At 40.1% G+C, this 20377-nt stretch overlaps 1 protein-coding gene across 2 annotated transcripts; it reads left to right on the top strand.

Moving 5' to 3' along the window:
• Positions 1-3006: 3006 nt before the first annotated feature.
• Positions 3007-20272, top strand: tuft1b (tuftelin 1b). 2 transcript variants are annotated; one of them, XM_084563809.1, is made up of 13 exons: positions 3007-3420; positions 14131-14208; positions 14311-14409; positions 14513-14587; positions 14708-14773; positions 15437-15520; positions 15765-15848; positions 16610-16720; positions 17660-17883; positions 18007-18112; positions 18394-18477; positions 19036-19127; positions 19215-20272. In XM_084563809.1, the coding sequence occupies exons 1-13, from the start codon at positions 3346-3348 to the stop codon at positions 19285-19287; spliced, it is 1251 nt and encodes a 416-aa protein (XP_084419935.1). In that variant the 5' UTR covers positions 3007-3345; the 3' UTR covers positions 19288-20272. The 2 variants fall into 2 exon arrangements, with proteins under 2 accessions (XP_084419935.1, XP_084419936.1); XM_084563810.1 differs by lacking the exon at positions 3007-3420 and adding an exon at positions 7472-7878.
• The last annotated feature ends 105 nt before the right edge of the window (positions 20273-20377 follow it).

Consider the following 20377-nt stretch of genomic DNA (forward strand, 5'->3'; position numbering starts at 1 on the left):
TTAGTGAGGTTTGGATAGTTTTCTCTTGAGTTTATTTAGGAGCATCCAGGTGTTGCAGAAAGGAACAGAAGCCTCTTTACAGATGTTTGTCTTGGCTTGGCGCTCAAACTGGAAGGGGTTCAAAGTTGTGTCGTTGGATTAGTCGGGTGCATGAGCGTGGCTTCAAAGGCACACAGGCCGACAGCAGACCTGACACACACGGTGTGCTGGTACTTGCAACATTTACATCAGAAACCGGCATAAAACATCAATAAAACTGAGGAAAGTTCACACCTTTACCGGGATACAGAGAATACGAGATCAAGGCCGGCTGCTGTCCTTCAGGTTTCCTCGCCCTTTCTCTAAATTCAGCATGCAGGATTATTGACGGCGAAAGGTTATGTTATAGTTTGTCGGGCAAAAAAAGCGAGTCCAAAAAACACATATTTTTATACTGGACACAAAGAGCTTTTCACTGCATCTAAATTAAATTATACAATGGCATTTAAATACTTTTCAATTTATTGTATCCTAGACTTCCTGTTGCCTCCTAATAGCTGATTTTAAAACGTGCATGAGTACCAGACTATCAGAATTACAGCAAGCAGTCTCTGGAAGGCACAAACCGCTCAGAAGAACCAAATATCAAATATAATCTTTTTTAGAATGATGAGATGACAGCTGATTGACTCATTGACAGCTGTTTCAAAGCATATTTGACATAAAGAATAAGCGCAGTGCAGTTCTGATTATATAAATTCTCAGTATTCTCCTCCCTGAGCTCCTTCGAACAAATCAGCAGTTACTTTCGTTCAGTGTTCCTCCCTGAGACACTCAGTCTGTAATCCTTAGATGGTTTACTGTAATTACCGAAGACATCAAGCTGTTATCAAGTCTCCACCTCTCCCGACCTCCCTGTCTCTCTCATTAGCTCTTCCGTCTTTCCGAGCCTGTCCTTTTTTGTAGTTTCAGTTGACTTTCCTTTTTTTTGTAAAAAAAACGCCCATCAATATGTTTTTAATGCTCTGTCTGCAAATTAGTTCCAGCAGAGCTGACTGCATGTGTTGAATGAGTGAGCTTCACTTTGGATGATTATATAGTTAAGTGTGTAATTTGGTGCACCCAAACATGTGTGGTATGAAGATGCATGCTTGAGTCATGAGAAAAGAAGGAGCAGCTTTTGTGACTCGAGTGATCAGCGCTGTTGCAGCTGCTGGTTTTCACCTACAGAGACATGACTATTATGTTATTGGAAGCGACACTTAATCTAACTTAACGAATGTAACGTGCAAAGAAGTTGTGCAGTTGAACACAAAGGAGCCTAAATTTGAATATAAGCTCAAGATTGCTTAACCAGAGGCATTTTGGACTGAGCTCCGTTATTGGTATGAAGAAAACACGTATTCAAATGAAGAAGAAAAAACAAGTTTAAACCGAAACAGACGCTTGTCGTTGCCTAACATGCAAAGGCTGCTGATCCAACAATAGCAAAAACAATTAATCTTCAGAAGCGGCGCGTGTTTACTCTGGGTTGGGCCTTTTCGAAACAGGCTGCCTTTTGAGACGGTGTCATTCATACCATTACATCAATTAAAGCCACAGGTTCCCCCACACACAAGGCTGATGTGCCATATTTACAGTAGGTCATTGTATTCCAATGATTTTGACAGAGTGGCTGCTTTTATTTGAGTGCCACGGAACAAATAATTCTTAAAATAATCCAGAAGTAACTGCGATGTAAAGCATGATGTCAACCACAGAGGAAGAACATTGTAGTAAATAAATAAAGCAGGATTATGTGACTTGAGAATACTTTATTTGGTAAAAGCTTTTCTTTTCATTTAAAACCACACCTGCTTGATAGCAAGTAACGACAGGAAAATGAAGTATAGCTTTATTTTAACTTCACACGATAGAATGTGCTCAAAAAAAAAAAGTATTTCCTCTACCAAACTCTGCTTAGTGCAGTGTTTATTTGATCCATTATTCAACAAAGATCACATTGTTCTCACGTTGTCACAGCTACATTGTCAGATCCTAAAAGTGGGACACTTTTCTGGGTTGACACGTCAAATTTGACACCACAAAAAGAAAAGTTTCAAGCCATATGCCACCAAAGGTAAATGAGTTCAGCCATAGGCCTAACGGGAAGTGGCAACAGAGCCACCTGACATGCCGCAAGACAGTTATCAAACAGGACTACATCCTATTTACAGGTCAGAATTAGCTGCGGTGCAGGGGGAAGCAGGTCGCAGATTCCTGAAAGGTGCCGTTGTGTTAGAGAGTAAGTAATTACCAGAAGAAAAAAAAACGGGGAAAGAGGTTGAACAAAATTTGTTGAAATAGGACAGATGAAGAGAGGCAGCATATGGGATCCTTCTGGAAGAAGATCAGGCAGGTGACTGAATACAAAATGCCGTGGTTCAGAAGCACTCACCACAAATGTCTTCCGGATGGAGGCGTCATCAGCTCCTCTGAGGTGAGTTCATTTCAGCCTCATTTGTTCTTGAGAGACATTTTGGCATAAGACAGTTGATGGAATTCAACCTAACATGAGTTTACAGCCTGTATGATCAACTATACATGTCTACAGATTGGTCTAATAAAACTAGCCCTTATAGGGCCCGCTGGAGCATTTAGAAGTTTTAATGTGAGCGATGAGATGAGATGAGATAATAAAAACAAGACAAGAAAAAGATGGGAAGGAGATACGATAAGATGACATAATATAGACAAAACAAGAAGAAAACATAAGAAAATGATAAGACGCAAAGAAAATAACATGAGATGAGATGAAACAAAACAATACAAGATAAGAAGATAACATGGAACGAAGATGAGATGACACAAGAAAAAAACAAGAAGACGACATAGGAAAATGATAAGAATTGGGGAAAACAACATCAGAGATGAGATAAAAACAAGACAAGAAGAAGATAAAATGAAAATGAGGTAAGATGACATAGGAAGAAGATATGACCGAAATAAAATTACATTTAAAAGTGTTTAAATGTGAGCTATGAGATGAGATGAGATGAAATTTAGTGACAAATTTCCAGAAAATATATTACAAACAGGAAAAAAGAAAACATTAAATAAGTTCAAGCAGTCAAGATGTCACTAATGATTGGTGCGTCCTACATCCTGATTTATGGTTCCGTGCATTCCATTTAAATGAGGTTAGGCTTTGTAGCAGACAGTCCTGGTTTTACTTTACTACCTGGTCAGAGAGAGAGACAGCGGGGAAGGCTCTAGGTGTCCTCACGGCTCTTCCCTCTTTTTGTTTGCTAAGAGGAGAAGTTGTATTAAAGGACACGTTTAATCTTGTTCTTCACTTTCTCATTAATTTTATTTTTTTTATGTTTCATGCTTTCCACTGGGAAGATGAGCGGCGGCGTCTCTCGAACTGTGCGAAATGGAGAGGAGGATAATACAGCTAACGTAAGTGATGTTTTAACATTAGCTTACGTGTTTTTCACTCACGCGAGAGTCGAACCCACGTCAGAAATAACAGAACTAATCGTGACGTAGCGTGTTCGACGTCTTAACGTTCGAAATTTATTTCAATTTAATTTGACTTTGCGAATGATAACGTTTGTTTGTTGAACTGTCGTAGTTACATAACTTCAGTGCACATGTTCCTTTAAAACCAAAGTGAAACTATTTTATGGAAAATAAATGATTAATATACTTAATTTTAAACGAGCCGTTTTAAATAAGATACTTTTTCGAATGTCATGACGTAATTTTTCCCAAAAGACTGCAAAAAACGGATCCAAACAGCGCATGTGCTTTAAATTTGATGATTCAAGCAAACATTGCAATTTAAAGCATGAGTCCTACTCAGGGGGAGACGGTTTTCCAATAAAATAATTCAGTTCAACTCTCAAATTCACCTGTAGCAGGGATTCGAACTACAGATGAGTGCATTTATTAATTTATCTGTTAAACAACTTCTTCTGAGCTTGACATTAAAAGTATTTAGGCAGCACTGAACAAGAACATATGTTGAAATATGTAAAGGTATTTTTCTTTACCAATTTTACTTGGTCACCTCCATCAGTTAAGTTGGAATTTACTTCCGTGTTTGTCCAGGCTCATATAATATACTGTATGTAGTGAAGCTATTTAATGAATGTGCTATTGAACAAAACTGTAATGTTACCATGAGGTAGACTTTTGAGCTATTAGACAGTTGAGCCTAATTTTTAGCGTATGGCGTTCCAAAGCAAAAACAAAAATGTTCTGTGAACCTTGGATCATGGACTCCCAAATCAGTTCGTCCTTGAGACAAATCAGATATTTATGATTAATGTGAAGAAATTTCCTCAAGATGTTTATAAGATTTCATTTTAATGAGCTGAATTATGGGACAGCATGTGTTTTGTGTTCACAAGAATAACATGTACTCCAAGTTACACATACAGTAGGTACGGATTGACAACTAGAAAACTTTATACCTCCAGCCATTGCTGTCGCTAGCACTGAGGCATAAAAAAATTTCACCATGTCCGTCTCCGGTGTTGTGGGTTTTACGTCTGTGGGATAGTGTTAACTTTCGGCAATGCGTTTTACTTTCAGAAGCTGCTAATAAGGAAAAATATAAGCTAACACTAATGTTAGCTTACTTTTTACTTGAAATTCTGAAGCTCTCCGTCATTTACAAATGTCGCAATGTTTACATGAGCTGAGCTTGGTTGTTTCTACCTCCAACTGCCAATGTAAGAGTTAACAGCCATACGTAGGTTTCGGGTTAGGGTTAGAGTTAGCTCTGCAACAGGAAAGACAGATAACTGAGAGAAGTATATACCAGCCAGACTAAGATACAAATTTCCTTCCTATACTAGTAAGAGTGCCTTAGATTTTTATTATTAAAGCTAATTAAAACACTTGTGAAAACAGTATTGGACAATAATAATAGCTAACCCACTGAAAATTTGGCCGAATTGGTATGACACCTCACATCTCAAATACAGTCTTGTTATAGCTTAAAGACATATCTGTTTAAATCAAATGACTTAGAAGGCAGGTGAACACATTTTTTATCCCCTCAAAGCGATAAGCATAGTGTCAGTAATGTCCCCACTGAGTAAACAGAAAATAAAGGGCAGTCTGATAACTTGTTAAGAAATACAAACTGCGTTGAAACAAATTAATTCTAAGCAGCATCGCAAACGTCATCAGAATTAAAAATACAAAATCCATGTAGCCACTTCATATTAATTAAAAAAATAATCGTCACACGTCACACAGGCCATTCTAGAACCTCATTAAGTCCAAAACAATTGACCCTGCATTCTGGAATGGTGGAGTTACAGAGAACTCTAGCTCAGTGGTTCTGGAACTCATCAAGAATGCGCTATGACTTGTTTGTTTTGTAGTCAAACAGAAATACATCTTCCATAGAATTTTCTTTGCACGCTTCCTTGAAGGAATCAAAAGCGTAATGACAGTTAACCAAAGCAACAAACATGGATGGTTTGCCAAATTAAACATTACACGTTGCATAACTTGCTATTACGATTCTGGAAATTCGTTGTTATGTCGATGAGTTGATAAGTGTTATGATGAGTCTTGATGGGACATGTATGCCACGCTAGTGGCATGATTGAACAGATAATTTGTTTATATAAATACGTAACAGGAAGAGGGAGACATATAGTCATGTCCCAACAAATACACATTTGGAGAAAAATCATTTTCTGTTGTACTGACAGCTTTTTTGGAGGGGAGCTATTATTTACTAATGCAATCATGTGGATTGTCATGAGCTCATTGAGACCGTAACACAGGCCAGGATACACCTTGATTTATGTAGTTGTGACAGTCTCATTAACTTTTTCCACCATGGTGTTCCGTGGGCCAGGCCGTGTCTGTCATTAAAACACAACCCGCTGCCATTTTAAGAAGCTTACCAAGCAAATAGGACGCCTAGTACCACAGTTGTTGAAATGGATGTTGCATTATTGTGCTTTAATTCTTTCGCATTTAATCGGATAGAGTTTCATGATTTTTAGAACAAGTTCAGCAGCATCCCTGTCCGCTGACTCATGTTATAAAGTTCGCAAATTGCACTCCCAAGTGTCTGGTATAGACAACGGCCGTTTATTACTAATTCTGTCTGCATTAAAATAGGGCTTAAGAAGTTAAATGGTTGTTGGTCATTGAGGGATGTGTTGATTTTTCAGTGAGTCCTGCGATCTCACTGTAAACATGGGCTTTGACCTCTTCTCCATCCTGTTCTGTAAATCCCAGAGGTTCACGTCTTTTTTTTTTTTGTGAAACCCTGGAGTTAACTTGTTTTTTGTCCTGATTTTGACAAATGACGTCTGACTTCATGTGTATTCTTTCGTGGCGTGAGAACATGCCGGGAAGAGCACGCTTGATCCATGAAAGGATGCAATTAAATTAGCTTAGCTGGATTGGGATTTGTTTTAGTCAAATCTACAGCGTACGTACATTACTACGGAAGAGAGATGAAATGTTTGTGTGTGATACAAACATGTTTAAATGGCATGTTTGCGCTGCTCACGTCAGAAGAATTCTACTTCAAACACATAATAGTCTGAGAAATACCCACAATATGACATGTAATGTCATTCAGTTAGAATTTAATGGACTAGTGGGACTCTATTACACAGTGTTGATAATAACTTTGCAACTAATGTCATTTATCATATAAAATGAATACGAATGTTGTCTTAAATGTGTGAATTTTAATGTTTGATCAGTCTTTAACATCACTGCAAATCAAACATTCTTTTTTATATAATGTTGAATATTGATGGCGTTCAAATAAGACTGCAACAAATGATGAGTTTCATCGTTGTTTTGTTGATTAACCGTACAACAAATTGCAAATAATGGTCAGTATAAAATTCCCAAACCTAAGGAAATGTTGTCAGAAGTCAGGTTTCATCAGACCAATGATCCAAAACCTTGAAGTAATTATTTCAGTATGGCAGAAAAGGTAGGAAAAGGAAACCATGAAATACGCATTTTTGAGGACCTGGAATGAAAGAATTTAAAAAAAGCTATCAGAATAGTTCCTTAATATGTTTCTGTTGATTTACTAATTGCTTTCTCAACCAATTGTTGAACCTATCGATTTGTTTATACTAAAAATTCAGATCTACTGAAAGTGAAGATTGTCACTACCTGCAGAACCGTAATGCGCTTTAAATGGTAAAATAACGGTCAGATGGGGACACGCGTACAAACATGAACATATTTGGTCTGTGCAGCGTTGGACTTTTGTTTGCACACTTTTATTTGCTCTGCACACACTCACAGTGCCAGGGGCTGTTATATAAGGATGCTTCATTAATCTCGCTTATGTAACTCGCATCACACATTCCTCAGAGTGCTGCTACCTACCACTGTCACTGTGTGGCAGATAAATGAGGTCTTGACCATACACAGTTTTATACCAGAGTCAGTTTGTTTACCTTTAAGTATTCCGGGTTAACCAAGTCACACATTTACTTTTAAATACTGAGAGAGTTTTGTCCTGGTTCCAGCTCGCACCTCTAATTTTTCACAATTTCTAAAATAAAATATGAAAGTTTTATTGACAGGCTACAGCTGAGTTAATACACAACAGTTCAGGACTGTGTATAATCTAATCAGTGGAAATGTTCCCTCCAGTTCTTTCCATTGTGTACTTGGCAACTTAGTCCTGCAGGGGAGGCTAACAGCTATGGACTGGCACTGTAGCTCTGTGACTTTAGAACAATCTGGAGGAAAAAAAGGGCTGGGCAGCTGGCGGAGCCTCACCCAGCCATGTAAGGCAAGACAACCGTGGCTTCCCACGCACTTAGTCACACAGACACAGACAACAGAGGCAGTCTGGATCGCAGCTAGCGGATCATCACCAGGAAAGAGTCCTGGACAGCCCAGGTAAATATCAGATTATCTGTGCGATAAAGTTAAGGGTTTCTACGATGCTGGTTTTAAGTCTGTAGAGCGTGAAGCGCATGAATGTACTTGTGGGTGCCGTTTAGTTTAAATCATGAATTACAGTAAAGTATTCGGTTATGATTCATTTTTGGTTTGTCTTCTCTTGTTTAAGCCAGTCAAGGGGGAGATATTTAAAAACAGAGACGGGACAACTTTATTTATGTATGTGGGGAAATAAATGAGCGTCGTTAAATTTAGTTTCTTTTGTTTAATCGAACTGAACTTGTGTATCTTCATCAAACTTTCTAGAGAAGCCTCCTCCCGTTTGTCAGTTGCATACCGTGCCACGAAAGAGTGATTCAGTTTATGCTTTACTGGTGACACATACACTTGGTATTAATGTGTGTGACATGGCGGCTGGGCAGGATTTATTGTTACCATGTGTTTTCATGACTTCTCTAACAGTTCATAGTGTATGTAGTCATGTTGCTCGGCAGTAAAAGTAGATTGTTTTGACTGCAGTTAGAGATGGATGGATTTCACACTTGGCCGTGGTATTTGTGTGTGTCGTAGTGATCCGCTACGTCCGGATCTTTACGCAATATTTCACGGCTCAGCGGGTTTGACCTTCTCAACTCGTTGGGATGCTTTATTACGCCGTTTGTTGCTCGTCTTTGGTTCTTTTGTATTAGTATGTTTATTGGTCAGCCCAGACAATGAAGCGTATCTGGGGCACCGTCTGGAAGTCGATGCCCAGCAGCAGCAGCAGCCATGGAGGCGCTTGTAGCCTGATAGCAGGGGCTGGATGGTAATGTATTGATTGTACAGTATGAGGTCACTGATGGTTTCAGGATGCTCTGTTGATGTTATGGTAAAGAAGCAGAGTCAGCTATGAATCATTAGGTATGGGTCAGGCTCTCATCCAGGAGAGCTGATGTAATCTGCTGAATTTTTCCCTGATTGTCTCTGATTTTATCCTCTCTGCACTGAATTACACTATTCAAGTCTTCTCTGGTGCACCTACTTTACTCAACATGTCTACTCACATCAGACACTTTTAGTTGAATAATCACCACGTTCACCAAGGATTTGCCGCACTATTTCTGCCCTTGGACGTTTGACTAAGTAACTTTAGGCGTTTTTACGGTTCAAACGATGAATCAGTTAATCCTGTAGCACCGCTTCGTCATCCAGAACCATTGTCTGATGGGAAGAAAACAGGACATCGGAGACAGAAAACAGACTCCCCCTAAGGGTTCTCTGCTTCTCTGCTAAAAAGCTGACCTGCACTAAATAGGTGCCTCAAGTGGCAGATTTTGCACCAGCATGTTTGTTTCAACACTTAATTTGCATTAGGTTCCCACAGGTTGAGGCTTGCATGGGATCTGCAAAATAAGCTGTTATATACGATCAAAAAGAAAAACGTGTTGGTTCGTGGCAGCACAGGACTTGAATGTTAAGATGCTAATGACTCACCGGATTGCGCCAGTATATAATTTTTTACCTCATAAAACATGCCCACAATGTAAAATACTTGTGCCTTTGTCTGAATAAATATCATGTAATTGATGAATTGCCAAATGGCAAATGATTTGTTCTTCTGGTGGTTTCATAATGAGTCATCTGTACCTGAAAAATAATTAGTAGTACCGATATGATCAGTTAAGATTTTTTTCATTAGAATTTAACCTGGGGGTTGCCTGTCTGATGAAATGATCAGAGGTCTCCCACGCAACAGATACTCATACAGAAACTTTGAGGCGTCTGCTTTCTCAGGGGGAATCTGAGGTCAGTCCCTCCAGAAACGGTGCTCCATAATCTGCACAGACAAGCCTCAAACATTTCTGCCGCTTTGCCTAATGGAGGAAGAAATTTATTGCTCTTTTTTATCTGCCCCGAGCGGATAAAAAGGCAGATTGCATTGTGCAATTTAGAAAAAAAAATCTTGTTTTCTCATGCCCATGCTGCAGAGAGGAAGTATCGATCTGTATTGAGCTGTGTTTCTGACTGTTGCGCCTTGTCAATACATGCATGTCAAGGTTGTTACATTATGACTCCAAAACCATTAACAAGTCTTGACTGCAAAAGTGCGTACCGATTCAGTGTTTGACTCCACTTTGGAACACAAAGTACGAGCAGCTCGGCCTGTAATGACACATAATAAGCCCTGTTTGTGGGAGTGGTTGTCCAATCACCTGTTGGAGCTGTTCTCATGGAGCCGTGATGTTGACCTCTCCAGCACCCGGCCACTTCAGTGTATGCAGACGAGGATTTTGAGGTGGTTTTTCTGAAATGCGGGAACGCACTCGACGAGCGGTGGCTGCGTTGGTGTTCGGCGTTGAGTGTTTAATCGTCTGGTGACGTTCTAGTGAGCGGGTTTTGCATATTTCTTTTGTTTATCCCAAACAGACTGCTGTTGATGCTTCCAAGCTCATAAAGAGGAGGGAACAATGCATTGATCGTTGGAACGGCACCTGAACAAGCTTTAACAAGCCACTTTCCATCTTCTGACTGAAAGATTTCTTTTGACGTCCTGTGGTTGATTCTCAGCCACACGCTCGAAGTGTAAATAAAGTTAGTGCCAAAGCGATGCAGGAGAATAGCGTGTGGTTAGCTGCAGAACACTATGTTTCAGAGTGTCAGCACCTCCCAGGGTGTGTCTGTCCCTCAGTTCCCTCTGTGAGAGAAGGCCTTGAGCCGTTGCTCCTTCAGATCACAGAGCGAGAGGCTGGCTTGCCTGTCACCGCCTCAGCACTGATGGTTTTCAGGCCACGCTATTACACACAAAGAGCTGCCTGTCAAGCTAAACCATTTAGCCTTTGTTTGACTAGCAAAGCAGATAACTAGCCGCTTACGTAAGTGGCTAAATGTGTTCCTCATATTTTACGTGAAGGGTTGTCCTCCTCTGTTCTTTCATAGCCTCATCGTGAATTATGGAAGGCGTGTTTGCACATACGCTAACACCCGTATCTGTTTCCATGGATTCACATGCAATGTTTGTGTAAGTCTGCAGTCTTAGGTGTAGGCTTCCTCAGCACCTTGCAAGGTCCAACGTGTTATGCAAGCATGTAGGTCATTATATCCCGCTTACTTCCTTGTCAGATTGACATGACCTCATGACAGAAAACAAATAAGCTACTGGCACTTAATAGTATGTGGTCACCTTACTGCAGTGTTGATTTTGCTCGGAAGCCGGGCGTCGTTAACGCCTTTTCCCAGGACAGAATGAGTGGTTGGTTAATTAAATCTGACATCTCCAATTCCTATGTATGAAACATGTAAGTTTATCTATAAAGAACAGTTGCAAAACAAATTATTCTAACTGAGCTACTTTTGGGAGTATTGAATTGAAGGTGTGAACAGCTTCATACCGTTATGCTGTGTCACAAATATGTGTGTAAAGGTGCATGCCATCGAGGTTTGTTGTTGCAGCATTGCCTCAAAGCTGACAACAGACTGTGGTATGTGGCAGACATGCGAGTGTCATTCTCACGCGGACCAGTTGAAGGTGTGTAAGGTGCCTTTGTTGAGTGTTCACCAGTCAACCGCTGTGATATTAAAACGTGTTGTTACAGACGTTCATGGTGAGTAACGACAGGGCTGGAAGACCCACTCACCCGTGAAACCTGTTAAAATGCCTTTCTGACAGAAAAATAAAAAACAGGAGCCGTAAATATATTTTTATGACTTTTTTTGAGGGAGGTTTCAGCCTCCACCTGCGTGACACCGTCTTCATTGGTGTCAGCTGTAAACACCTGGTATTTTACTACCCCGCATATCAACATGCAACATTCTCTTCCGCTGAATCTTATCAACCATCTTCTAACTATTTGTTGGTTTATTGCTGGCGCTAACAGTTCCCAACCATACACTAAAAACAAAGTCAATAAAGAAGATAGTTAAAGTCCAAAAATCTACAAGATAGCTTGTTTATATTTCTGTTTGCTTCAGGTCATTAGTGCAGCTATCTAATGAACTCTGTAGCTGACTCCCACACAAAGTTTTCATATGCACGTAGCCACAGTAATGACTGAGGATATTAAATCTCTATAAGCCTCAGTTGCTGTAGTTTGAGGGCTATTGCACACGAGTTACAGTGTGCTGCATGTGAGCTACTGTACGCCCAAACGCATGTATGAGCATGCATGTGTACACATTTGTGCACAAAATCCTAAGATAACACAGAGAAAAGGATTAGTAATAGTGTAGCCGGTGATATCACGACGTTACATAACTCACCTGGCGTCCTCCACCTGAAATGGATTTAATTTGACAAAGGACCACATGATTTGTTTTCTTTGCACATTCAGAGGAAAAGCAACACAATTACTGTGGATTCCTACCTTCTCCGGCTTAAACGGCTGCTTGCAGGGAGCGATTATGTGTTGTTAAAGGGAAGTACTTGTTTGCTTTGAGGGGAGATTGACGGGTCGGGCGTATAGTTATTACATAGTCCGTTAAAATGTGCATTTGTTTACAAAGAAAGAAGCCGTGAAGAGGTCGGAATCCAGGCAAGGGCACGGTGCATGTCAATAGAATAGAACAGAATAGAATAGAGTCAAATAGAATAGAGTCAAATCGAAAATTTAACACAGTAGAATAGACAAGACTACAATAGAATATACAGTGCATATCTAAGAAATAGAATAAAGACATCTATAGAATATAATATAACAGAATAGAATTGACAAATCTAGAATCGAATACAATAGAATAGACAAGCCTACAATCAAATATACAGTGCATATCTAAAGAATAGAATGGAATAGAACATAATAGAATCAAATAGAATAGAATAGACAAATCTAGAATCGAATACAATAGAATAGACTAGCCTACAGTCAAATACACAGTGCATATGTAAAGAATAGAATAGAATAGAATAGAACAGAATAGAATAGACCAATCTAGAATCGAATACGATAGAATAGACAAGCCGACAATCAAATATACAGTGCATATCTAAAGAATAGAATAGAATAGAACAAAATAGAATAGAATAGCATAGAAAAGAATAGAATAGACAAATCTAGAATCGAATACAATAGAATAGACTAGCCTACAGTCAAATACACAGTGCATATGTAAAGAATAGAATAGAATAGAATAGAACAGAATAGAATAGACCAATCTAGAATCGAATACGATAGAATAGACAAGCCGACAATCAAATATACAGTGCATATCTAAAGAATAGAATAGAATAGAACAAAATAGAATAGAATAGCATAGAAAAGAATAGAATAGACAAATCTAGAATCGAATACAATAGAATAGACAAGCCTACAATCAAATATACAGTGCATATCTAAAAAATAGAATAGAATAGAACACAATAGAATAGACAAATCTAGAATCGAATACAACAGAATAGACAAGCCTACAATCAAATATACAGTGGATATTTAAAGAATAGAATAGAATAGAATAGACAAACCTAGAATGTAATACAATAGAATAGACAACACTGCAATAGAATATACAGTGCATATCTAAGAAATAGCATAGAATAGACGTATTTATAGAATAGAACAGAATAGAATAGACATATCTATAGAATAGAAATAGAAAACAATATTCTACATGGATCAGCATATCAGCAGAACAGAATAGAAAGCTCATGCCTAGAATAGAATCACATGGGCCATATGTACTGTATGTAAAGTCATCTGGATCTTCCCAGAACTGCCGGCCTGTGTGTGGTGTTGTTGCTGCTCCGAACTGCTTTCTATGATAACTCACTTTAAAAGTGAGTTTGTGAAAGCATTCTCGACAGATAACCCCGATACTATCTGTTTATGTTGCCAAGGCAACAAAGCTGAGTTGAGAGTGACTAAGCAGTTACTAACGTGCTTTGAGTGGAGATATTTTTGGCCCCGGCTGGACTGGACTGCTTTCATTTTCTCCGGTGGGCAGAGGCGTGTGTTTGGTCACAATCACCAGACGAGGTTTTTCGTGGAATAACCTCGAGGTTTCCATGGAAATGTTTCCTCATTGTGGGTTGCTAGGTTTTCCAGTCTAAATGCGTGGCATGCACAGAGGAACTTCAGTAATGGGGAAGTTTTATGGCTAAAACACCCTCTTTCTTTCTCCCTCTCTCTATCTCTCTCTCTTTCTGCTCCACCTTCTCTTTCACTTGTGACCTTCTTTCTCTTCAGTGGTTTTTGTTTTGTTTTTTCTCCTCCCATAATCCCCCAATTGTCCGGTTAGTCATGTAGCTACTTCCCCTTATCCTCTCATCTTTCATTTTAGAACCGGTGCAGGCGGCTTAGACTTGCCATACAAGATAAGGACCAGTTAGGCGTCACCTCGGAGCGTCACGGCAACAAGGTAAGAATTCAAACATTAAAAAATGTGCTCTCTTGTTTTTCTTGTCGTTTGCTAAGTGGTAGAAAATAAATCTTGTTTTCTTTTTTTTTCTACTGAATGTAGGAGAGCAGTATAGCAGTAGTGCTGCCACAGAAACCAGAAAAGCAGGGAGAAACTCTTAAACTCGTCCCTCCCACAGAAGAAGAAGTTGAAGTCATCAAGGTATCTCAGCTCATTCTTCTGTAATGATGTTTGTGTAGCTGTATGCATGTACACACGCTTAATAGTTATCTGTATTTTCTTACCTACTTCTTGTGTTACTCAGGTTTATCTTGGAGCCCGTCCAGAGACATCAGAGAGTGTCAGGATGCTGACAGACGAGGTGTCACACATTCAGGAGGTCAGCACTGAACCGAACGCTCGGATATGTGATTCTTTTGAGATGAGACAGGACTCTGAAGGGCAGACGTCTGCGTAATGCACATTTCTTTCAACGCATTGTGTGTGTTTTCGCGCCTAGGTGAGGTACTGTCTGAAGAATCTGAGAGAGCAGATGGCTGCCAGACAGAACAGCAACAACAACAAGGTACACACCCTCCGCTTTGACCGTGGTGCTGGAATCTAATAGACAAATTATCCTTTGGTAAAACAACAAGATGTTAATTCACACCAACGGTGATATTCGATTTGTCTTTTAAGTCACGAAAATGTTTCTCTCATGTGTGATTTAGGACTTCAAATTTAGGTTTTAAATGTTGAGGACTGGGTAGTTATTGTATTGCTGGGAAAAAAAAAATGTGACAGATAATTCACCACTTTAAAAAGAAGAAGAAGTGTCTATTATGTCAGGTTTAACATGTGGTTTTGTTTTAATATTATTAAAGCTACTGGCTCTGCAGCACCTCTAATTAATTAATAGCTTGCTCAGTTTGAAAGTCACTTATAATATAAACACATAAGTAAAACTTAATTTATGTTGCATGATTCAGAATGCTTCACACCCACTTGAAAAACTATTCATATCAAAGAAGAAGTCTGATGTTCTCAGAAAAAAGCTTGGTCTCAGTTATTCAGTGCCTTAAAAGTAATTCATTACTAATTAGGTGTCGACGTGTTAACGCCTCTTCGCTCAGACAAGAATACAGTGTTTTAACTTGTGCTTTCAAAGTTATCTGTCCTGCATGTTTGCATTTTATGAGTAAAATTGGAAATTAATCACTCACTCCACTAACCTGTCGCTCCTCTTCAGTATCCAGTCAATGGCTTCAAAGTCAACGTGCCCAGCAGCCAACCTGTGGTCACCAATGGCAACGGCATCGTCACCGAAACTCATGTAAGCTTGTCGCAGTTTAGCCTTTCTCGTTCTGAAGCCTTGAAAATAACCAATTATTACTAACTACTTATTAATTAGCTTTAACTGTGCTACAGCGTCTTGGATTATTTAACAATACAAGGTCTTAGAATAGTTACTGCTGAACAACTTTCTCAATGAACTACATTTATTTGTGTTTCTTACTATACCATATCTATACTTTCAGAGTTACCCCACTAACCAGTCGCTGCTCTTTTCTGTTCAGTATTCAGCCAAGGTCATCAGACTCAACATGCCCAACAGCCAACCAGTAGTCACTAACGGCCACGCCGACCACGCTGACTCTCATGTAAGTGTCACAGTTCAGCCTCCTCTATCATCTTCTCATTCAAGTCTCTGTGTCTGTTCATCTGTTTAATACAAATGAACCAAGGGACGTAGCCATATTCAACTGGTGCGTTACAAATTCTGTTCGAGCGACGCGGCGCATCGCTCATAATGGAAAAAGATAGATGTCTGGGCCCTGGAGGTGTTTCTCGCTCACACTGGCCAACTGCCTGCCGCTGCCAAGAAAACGCTGCCATGCTCTCTGAAGTTCAAAACAAAGCTTACCACACACGCAGGGGCTCGCTTACATCCTGACTCACGGCACACCGCTCACATATTGTGTTTCCCATGCATTATTCCGTAGAGCACATCATAAAACCTACTGCAATATAACACCACTATCTTTCAGGGAAGAATTGTTAAGCAGGGAGGGGATGTGTGTGCATCCATAACCAGTGACCTGCATGTGAGGTATTAAGATAAGCGAGGGTCAGTTTACCCTGCCCTCCTTTCTAAGTGGTGTCAGATTATACGGCAAAGCAAAGTGCAATGTTTGTCAGGGAAGAAAGCCTCCTATCTAAGCAAGTGCCCCGAGATAAAAAAAAGATTATCTGTGCACGGTTTAACGGCGTCTTGTTGAGGTTTTACCTCAGGCTGGACCAGGCCACCTTTTAAACGCTTCTTTTATCTGTTTGTTAGCTCCCACCTCGCCCCAAGGTTCACGCAGTCGGTGAGATTAAGCCTAATTGAGCTTGTCACTTTCTGTCCGCCTCTGCTCTTTAGGTCGAGGATAATCAGGAGGAGAGCGTGAGGCTCAGGGAGGCGACCAAGCGTCTGTACGCGCAGCTGAAGGAGATGGAGATGCGGCATCAGGAGGAGACAGACAGACTGCAGGTCAGGAGATGAGCAACATGACACAATTTCCTGCCCGCAGCTGTGACTCAGCCCTCTGCTTCCTTTCATCGCCCTGATTATGTGTCAGCGTTGACTTTGGATTTCATCCCTCATCATGAGATCCTCCAGTGTTTGGGTCTTTGCTCTGCCTTGCAAATTCACCAGTCAGGGCGTGTAGGGACACTGCCCGACAGTTTACCATAGCCTGATCTGTCATGTGCTCAGGGGTGTGCCTGTGCCAGGAACAAAACGCCACTATTTGATCATAGATTATAGTCATGACTTAGAAAGAACTAAAACATTTGGACAGCCCCGAAGAGAAACTGCTAATCTTAAAACCACACTGGAGTCTCTAACACATACAGTAACTTGTTGACACAAGTTTAGTGTGATTAGACCTCAGGCATCTAATCAGGAGGCTACGTAGATATTACATGTTTAAGTTTTCCTGAAGTTGTTTAACCATCAGCCATAACTAGTTCACGCTTTTTTCCATCTATCAGCAGCTTCTCCCTTTCATTTTTGCAATGCATTGTGGGAGCACAGTGCGCAGAAACTACATTCTCAAAGAAAACTGGACTTTGTTTTAATCATTCATGCAGATATTTATTAGTATACACATTACACACCTATATCCATATTTAGTCCAAATCTAGGGCATGTCTTGTTTAATAATTAGCAAAGCAAAGGCGTTAGTTGTCCTGCAGAAACCTTATCAGAGAGTGAGGGACATGTCAGAATTGAAAACATCGGTGTGTTGAGTACTAGGAGTGTCTAGGAAAGTTTAAAGAGAGTTCAGGGGGACAGTAGTATAAGCTTCTCCTACTGCTTGTTAGCAACATGTTACTAACTCTCAAAGCAGCGGTTTGGACAGTCTGGATAAACTGCATTTGATATTGTTGTGACAATATCAATATCATGCCTTGGTTCCCCTCGCAGGCGGAGAAAAACCAGTACCAAGGCCGTCTGACCGAGCAGTCGGAGCGGCTGCAAAAGGCCGAGGAGCAGTCAGAGGAGAGAGGTCAGCGGATGGAGGTGCTGCAGAGGCTGCTGGAGAGCATGGAGACTGAGAACGGCATCCTGAAAGACAAGATGGCTGCAGGCGAGGCGGAGCTGCTGCAGCTCAAAGCCGGCCGAGAGGACGGCGCGGGCAAGGAGGAGAGGTAAGATTGTTCAGTATTTTAAATCTTCTTTCTTTCCATGTTGGTTTGATTTAACTAACACATGTGAACTCTGGAGTGAACTGCTTTATACTTCACATAAACATAACATTTTCTTATTTCCAGGTGTGCAGAGCTCGAGAAGGAGGTGGCTGTCCTGAAGGAAAAGATTCATCACCTTGACGACATGTTGAAGAGCCAGCAGAGGAAGGTCCGCCACATGATTGAACAGGTATGTATGCTCACGAGCAGGCTGACTACAGTAGAAGTGCCCACGGATGCCCGCATCGCAAATGAGCTCTCCGATGCCCACAAACGCACAGGAAGCTATCAATGAGGAAATTAGATCTTGAGAAGGCACTGAGGAGAATTGATTTGAGGGAGCCGAGCCAAGCGGAAAAGTGCGGTGAAACGAAACTCGCTGGCCATGAATAAGTGATGCTGCGTCTGCTTCAGCTGAAAACAAAAAAGCATCTCTGACAGTTTGTTGGTTTGTTTTTGTCCGTAATGCAGCTGCAGAATTCCCGCACGGTCCTCCAAGAGAGGGACAGAGCCATCAGGGATCTGGAGGAGAAGGTGGCCTTCCTGGAAGCTGAGGTCAGGAGCTTCATATTCCTCCACTCAGATTAGAATGTGAACAAATCCATTAAAGGCTTCTGCTTGTTAATGGATTTTCCATTTGATCATTTGTTCGTATCTTGTTTTTGAAGAGCCTTTATGCTTCAATGCCTTTTCCTTTTGGCCTCTGCTGTCTGCTGGCTGACATGTTACTTAAACATGATGGACATTAAATGTGTATTAACCCATCGGTTAAAATAGTCCACCAAAAATCCACAATTTACTCAAATTTGAGTGTGTTTAGTTAAGAACCACCATTAGAATACCACTTAGCCTTTTTCCCCCTATTTAAAGATATAAGTCTTTTTTAGAAACAATCAAGACTATGAATGTCAGGAAGTACTAAGAGGGAATAAATCATTATTGGTTTTAGTCTTTTCATGAGATTCTTTTGAAAATATAGAATAACCAAAACCTTTAAGCTGCACATCTACAACTAAAAGCATCATTTTAACTCTAAATCCTGTAAATCTTTAACTTAATCTGTGAGAAAGAGGACACGCCGATTAAAAGCCTTCAACTCTTTTCCGTTTACAGAACAGAGAAATGCATGATCACATGGACTACTTCCTGGCCGGACAGGAGCCTCTGCCCTATTCCACCGAGAACAAACCAGAGGTTGTGTACAGGTGAGGAGTCACTTCCTAATTCTGCTTGTTTTCTTACTCGCACACAATGTAGTCTTACGTTTTGTTTTCATTTTCCCCTTTGTGCAGCAAACCGCTCACACCCACGACGCCGACCAACAAAGTGCTCCCGTTCATCAAAGTCATCGAGATCAAATCCTGATCGCATCAGCAACCAAAGAATAAAGATATTGTGTAAATATGCTGTATATCATATTCACAGAGAGTAAAAAAAAGGCATGTTTTAACCAACCGTCCTTATGCACATTGGTCCATTGCTAGTACTTCGTACTTACTTTTGGGGCTGTTGTACAAAAAAAAAACTTCGGGTTTTCTCGGACTGATCCAGTTGGAGGAGAAATCCTAAGAAGGACACAAGGAAAGAGTTGTGAAATGCAGATGATATGCACAGACACAAATCAGTGTGTCAGGAAGTCTTCTGGGTGTAACGGCAGTAGCAAAAGTCCTGTTTGAATCTTTAGCTTTCTCTGATGCAGAATCTAGAATAACATCTTTCAATAGGTCAGCATAAAAGGCCAGTAGATTAAAAACTTTTCTTCTTATCGTAGGTCAAATGTATTTATATTATAATCAGTGTGTTTTTAGCTCAACTTACAGCCTGCTAAACCGCAATCCATCAGGGTCGAGGGTCAAGGGTTTGCACTACATTGCCGACAGCAGGCAAGCAGTTGGCTTTGTCTTTTATTGAAACGTGATTATTTATGTTTAATTAATATGTTGCATTAGATTGTGTCAAATATAACCAGAGTGATAATGCTCTTTTACAGGTTAGAATACCGACCTGCTTTGAATTATGCTGGGAAATACTTATTTTAATTACTATCTCCTCTGCCAAGTGCTGCTTCGACATGCTCTCTGTACAGGCCTCTACTGTTTTTGTGCTAAACGGTTTCATACCTAACAACATTTAACTACTTCGCTCACATAATCATGCTTTCGTTTGTACGTATTTCGCCTTTCCTTTCTGTAAAATACTTTTTGCAGTCGTGGCTGAACATTTTTTTTTATAAATAATCCTTTTTACTGTGAACACTGTAGATAAACTGAAGTTTAGTGTGTGTCCTTTTAATGTAGTTTGTGTCCGGCTTTATTTAAAATATAATAAAAGAACTGGTTAATCCCGCTCATTCCTTGTGTGTTTTTTTATGTTTTGTTAAACTTAACTTGAATCATACCTTTCTACTGCCACCTAGTGGAGATATTGAGGACAGAGAATATGAAGAAGAAGTTCT

Source organism: Chelon labrosus (genome assembly GCF_963514085.1).
Source record: "Chelon labrosus genome assembly, chromosome: 16".
NCBI lineage: Eukaryota > Metazoa > Chordata > Actinopteri > Mugiliformes > Mugilidae > Chelon > Chelon labrosus.

Coding starts and splice junctions, on each gene's coding strand:
- tuft1b (XM_084563809.1), top strand. CDS start 3,346: ATGCTTTCCACTGGGAAGATGAGCGGCGGCGTCTCTCGAACTGTGCGA. Junction 3,421..14,130: donor AGGAGGATAATACAGCTAAC/GTAAGTGATGTT, acceptor CTTTCATTTTAG/AACCGGTGCAGGCGGCTTAG. Junction 18,478..19,035: donor TGGCCTTCCTGGAAGCTGAG/GTCAGGAGCTTC, acceptor TTCCGTTTACAG/AACAGAGAAATGCATGATCA.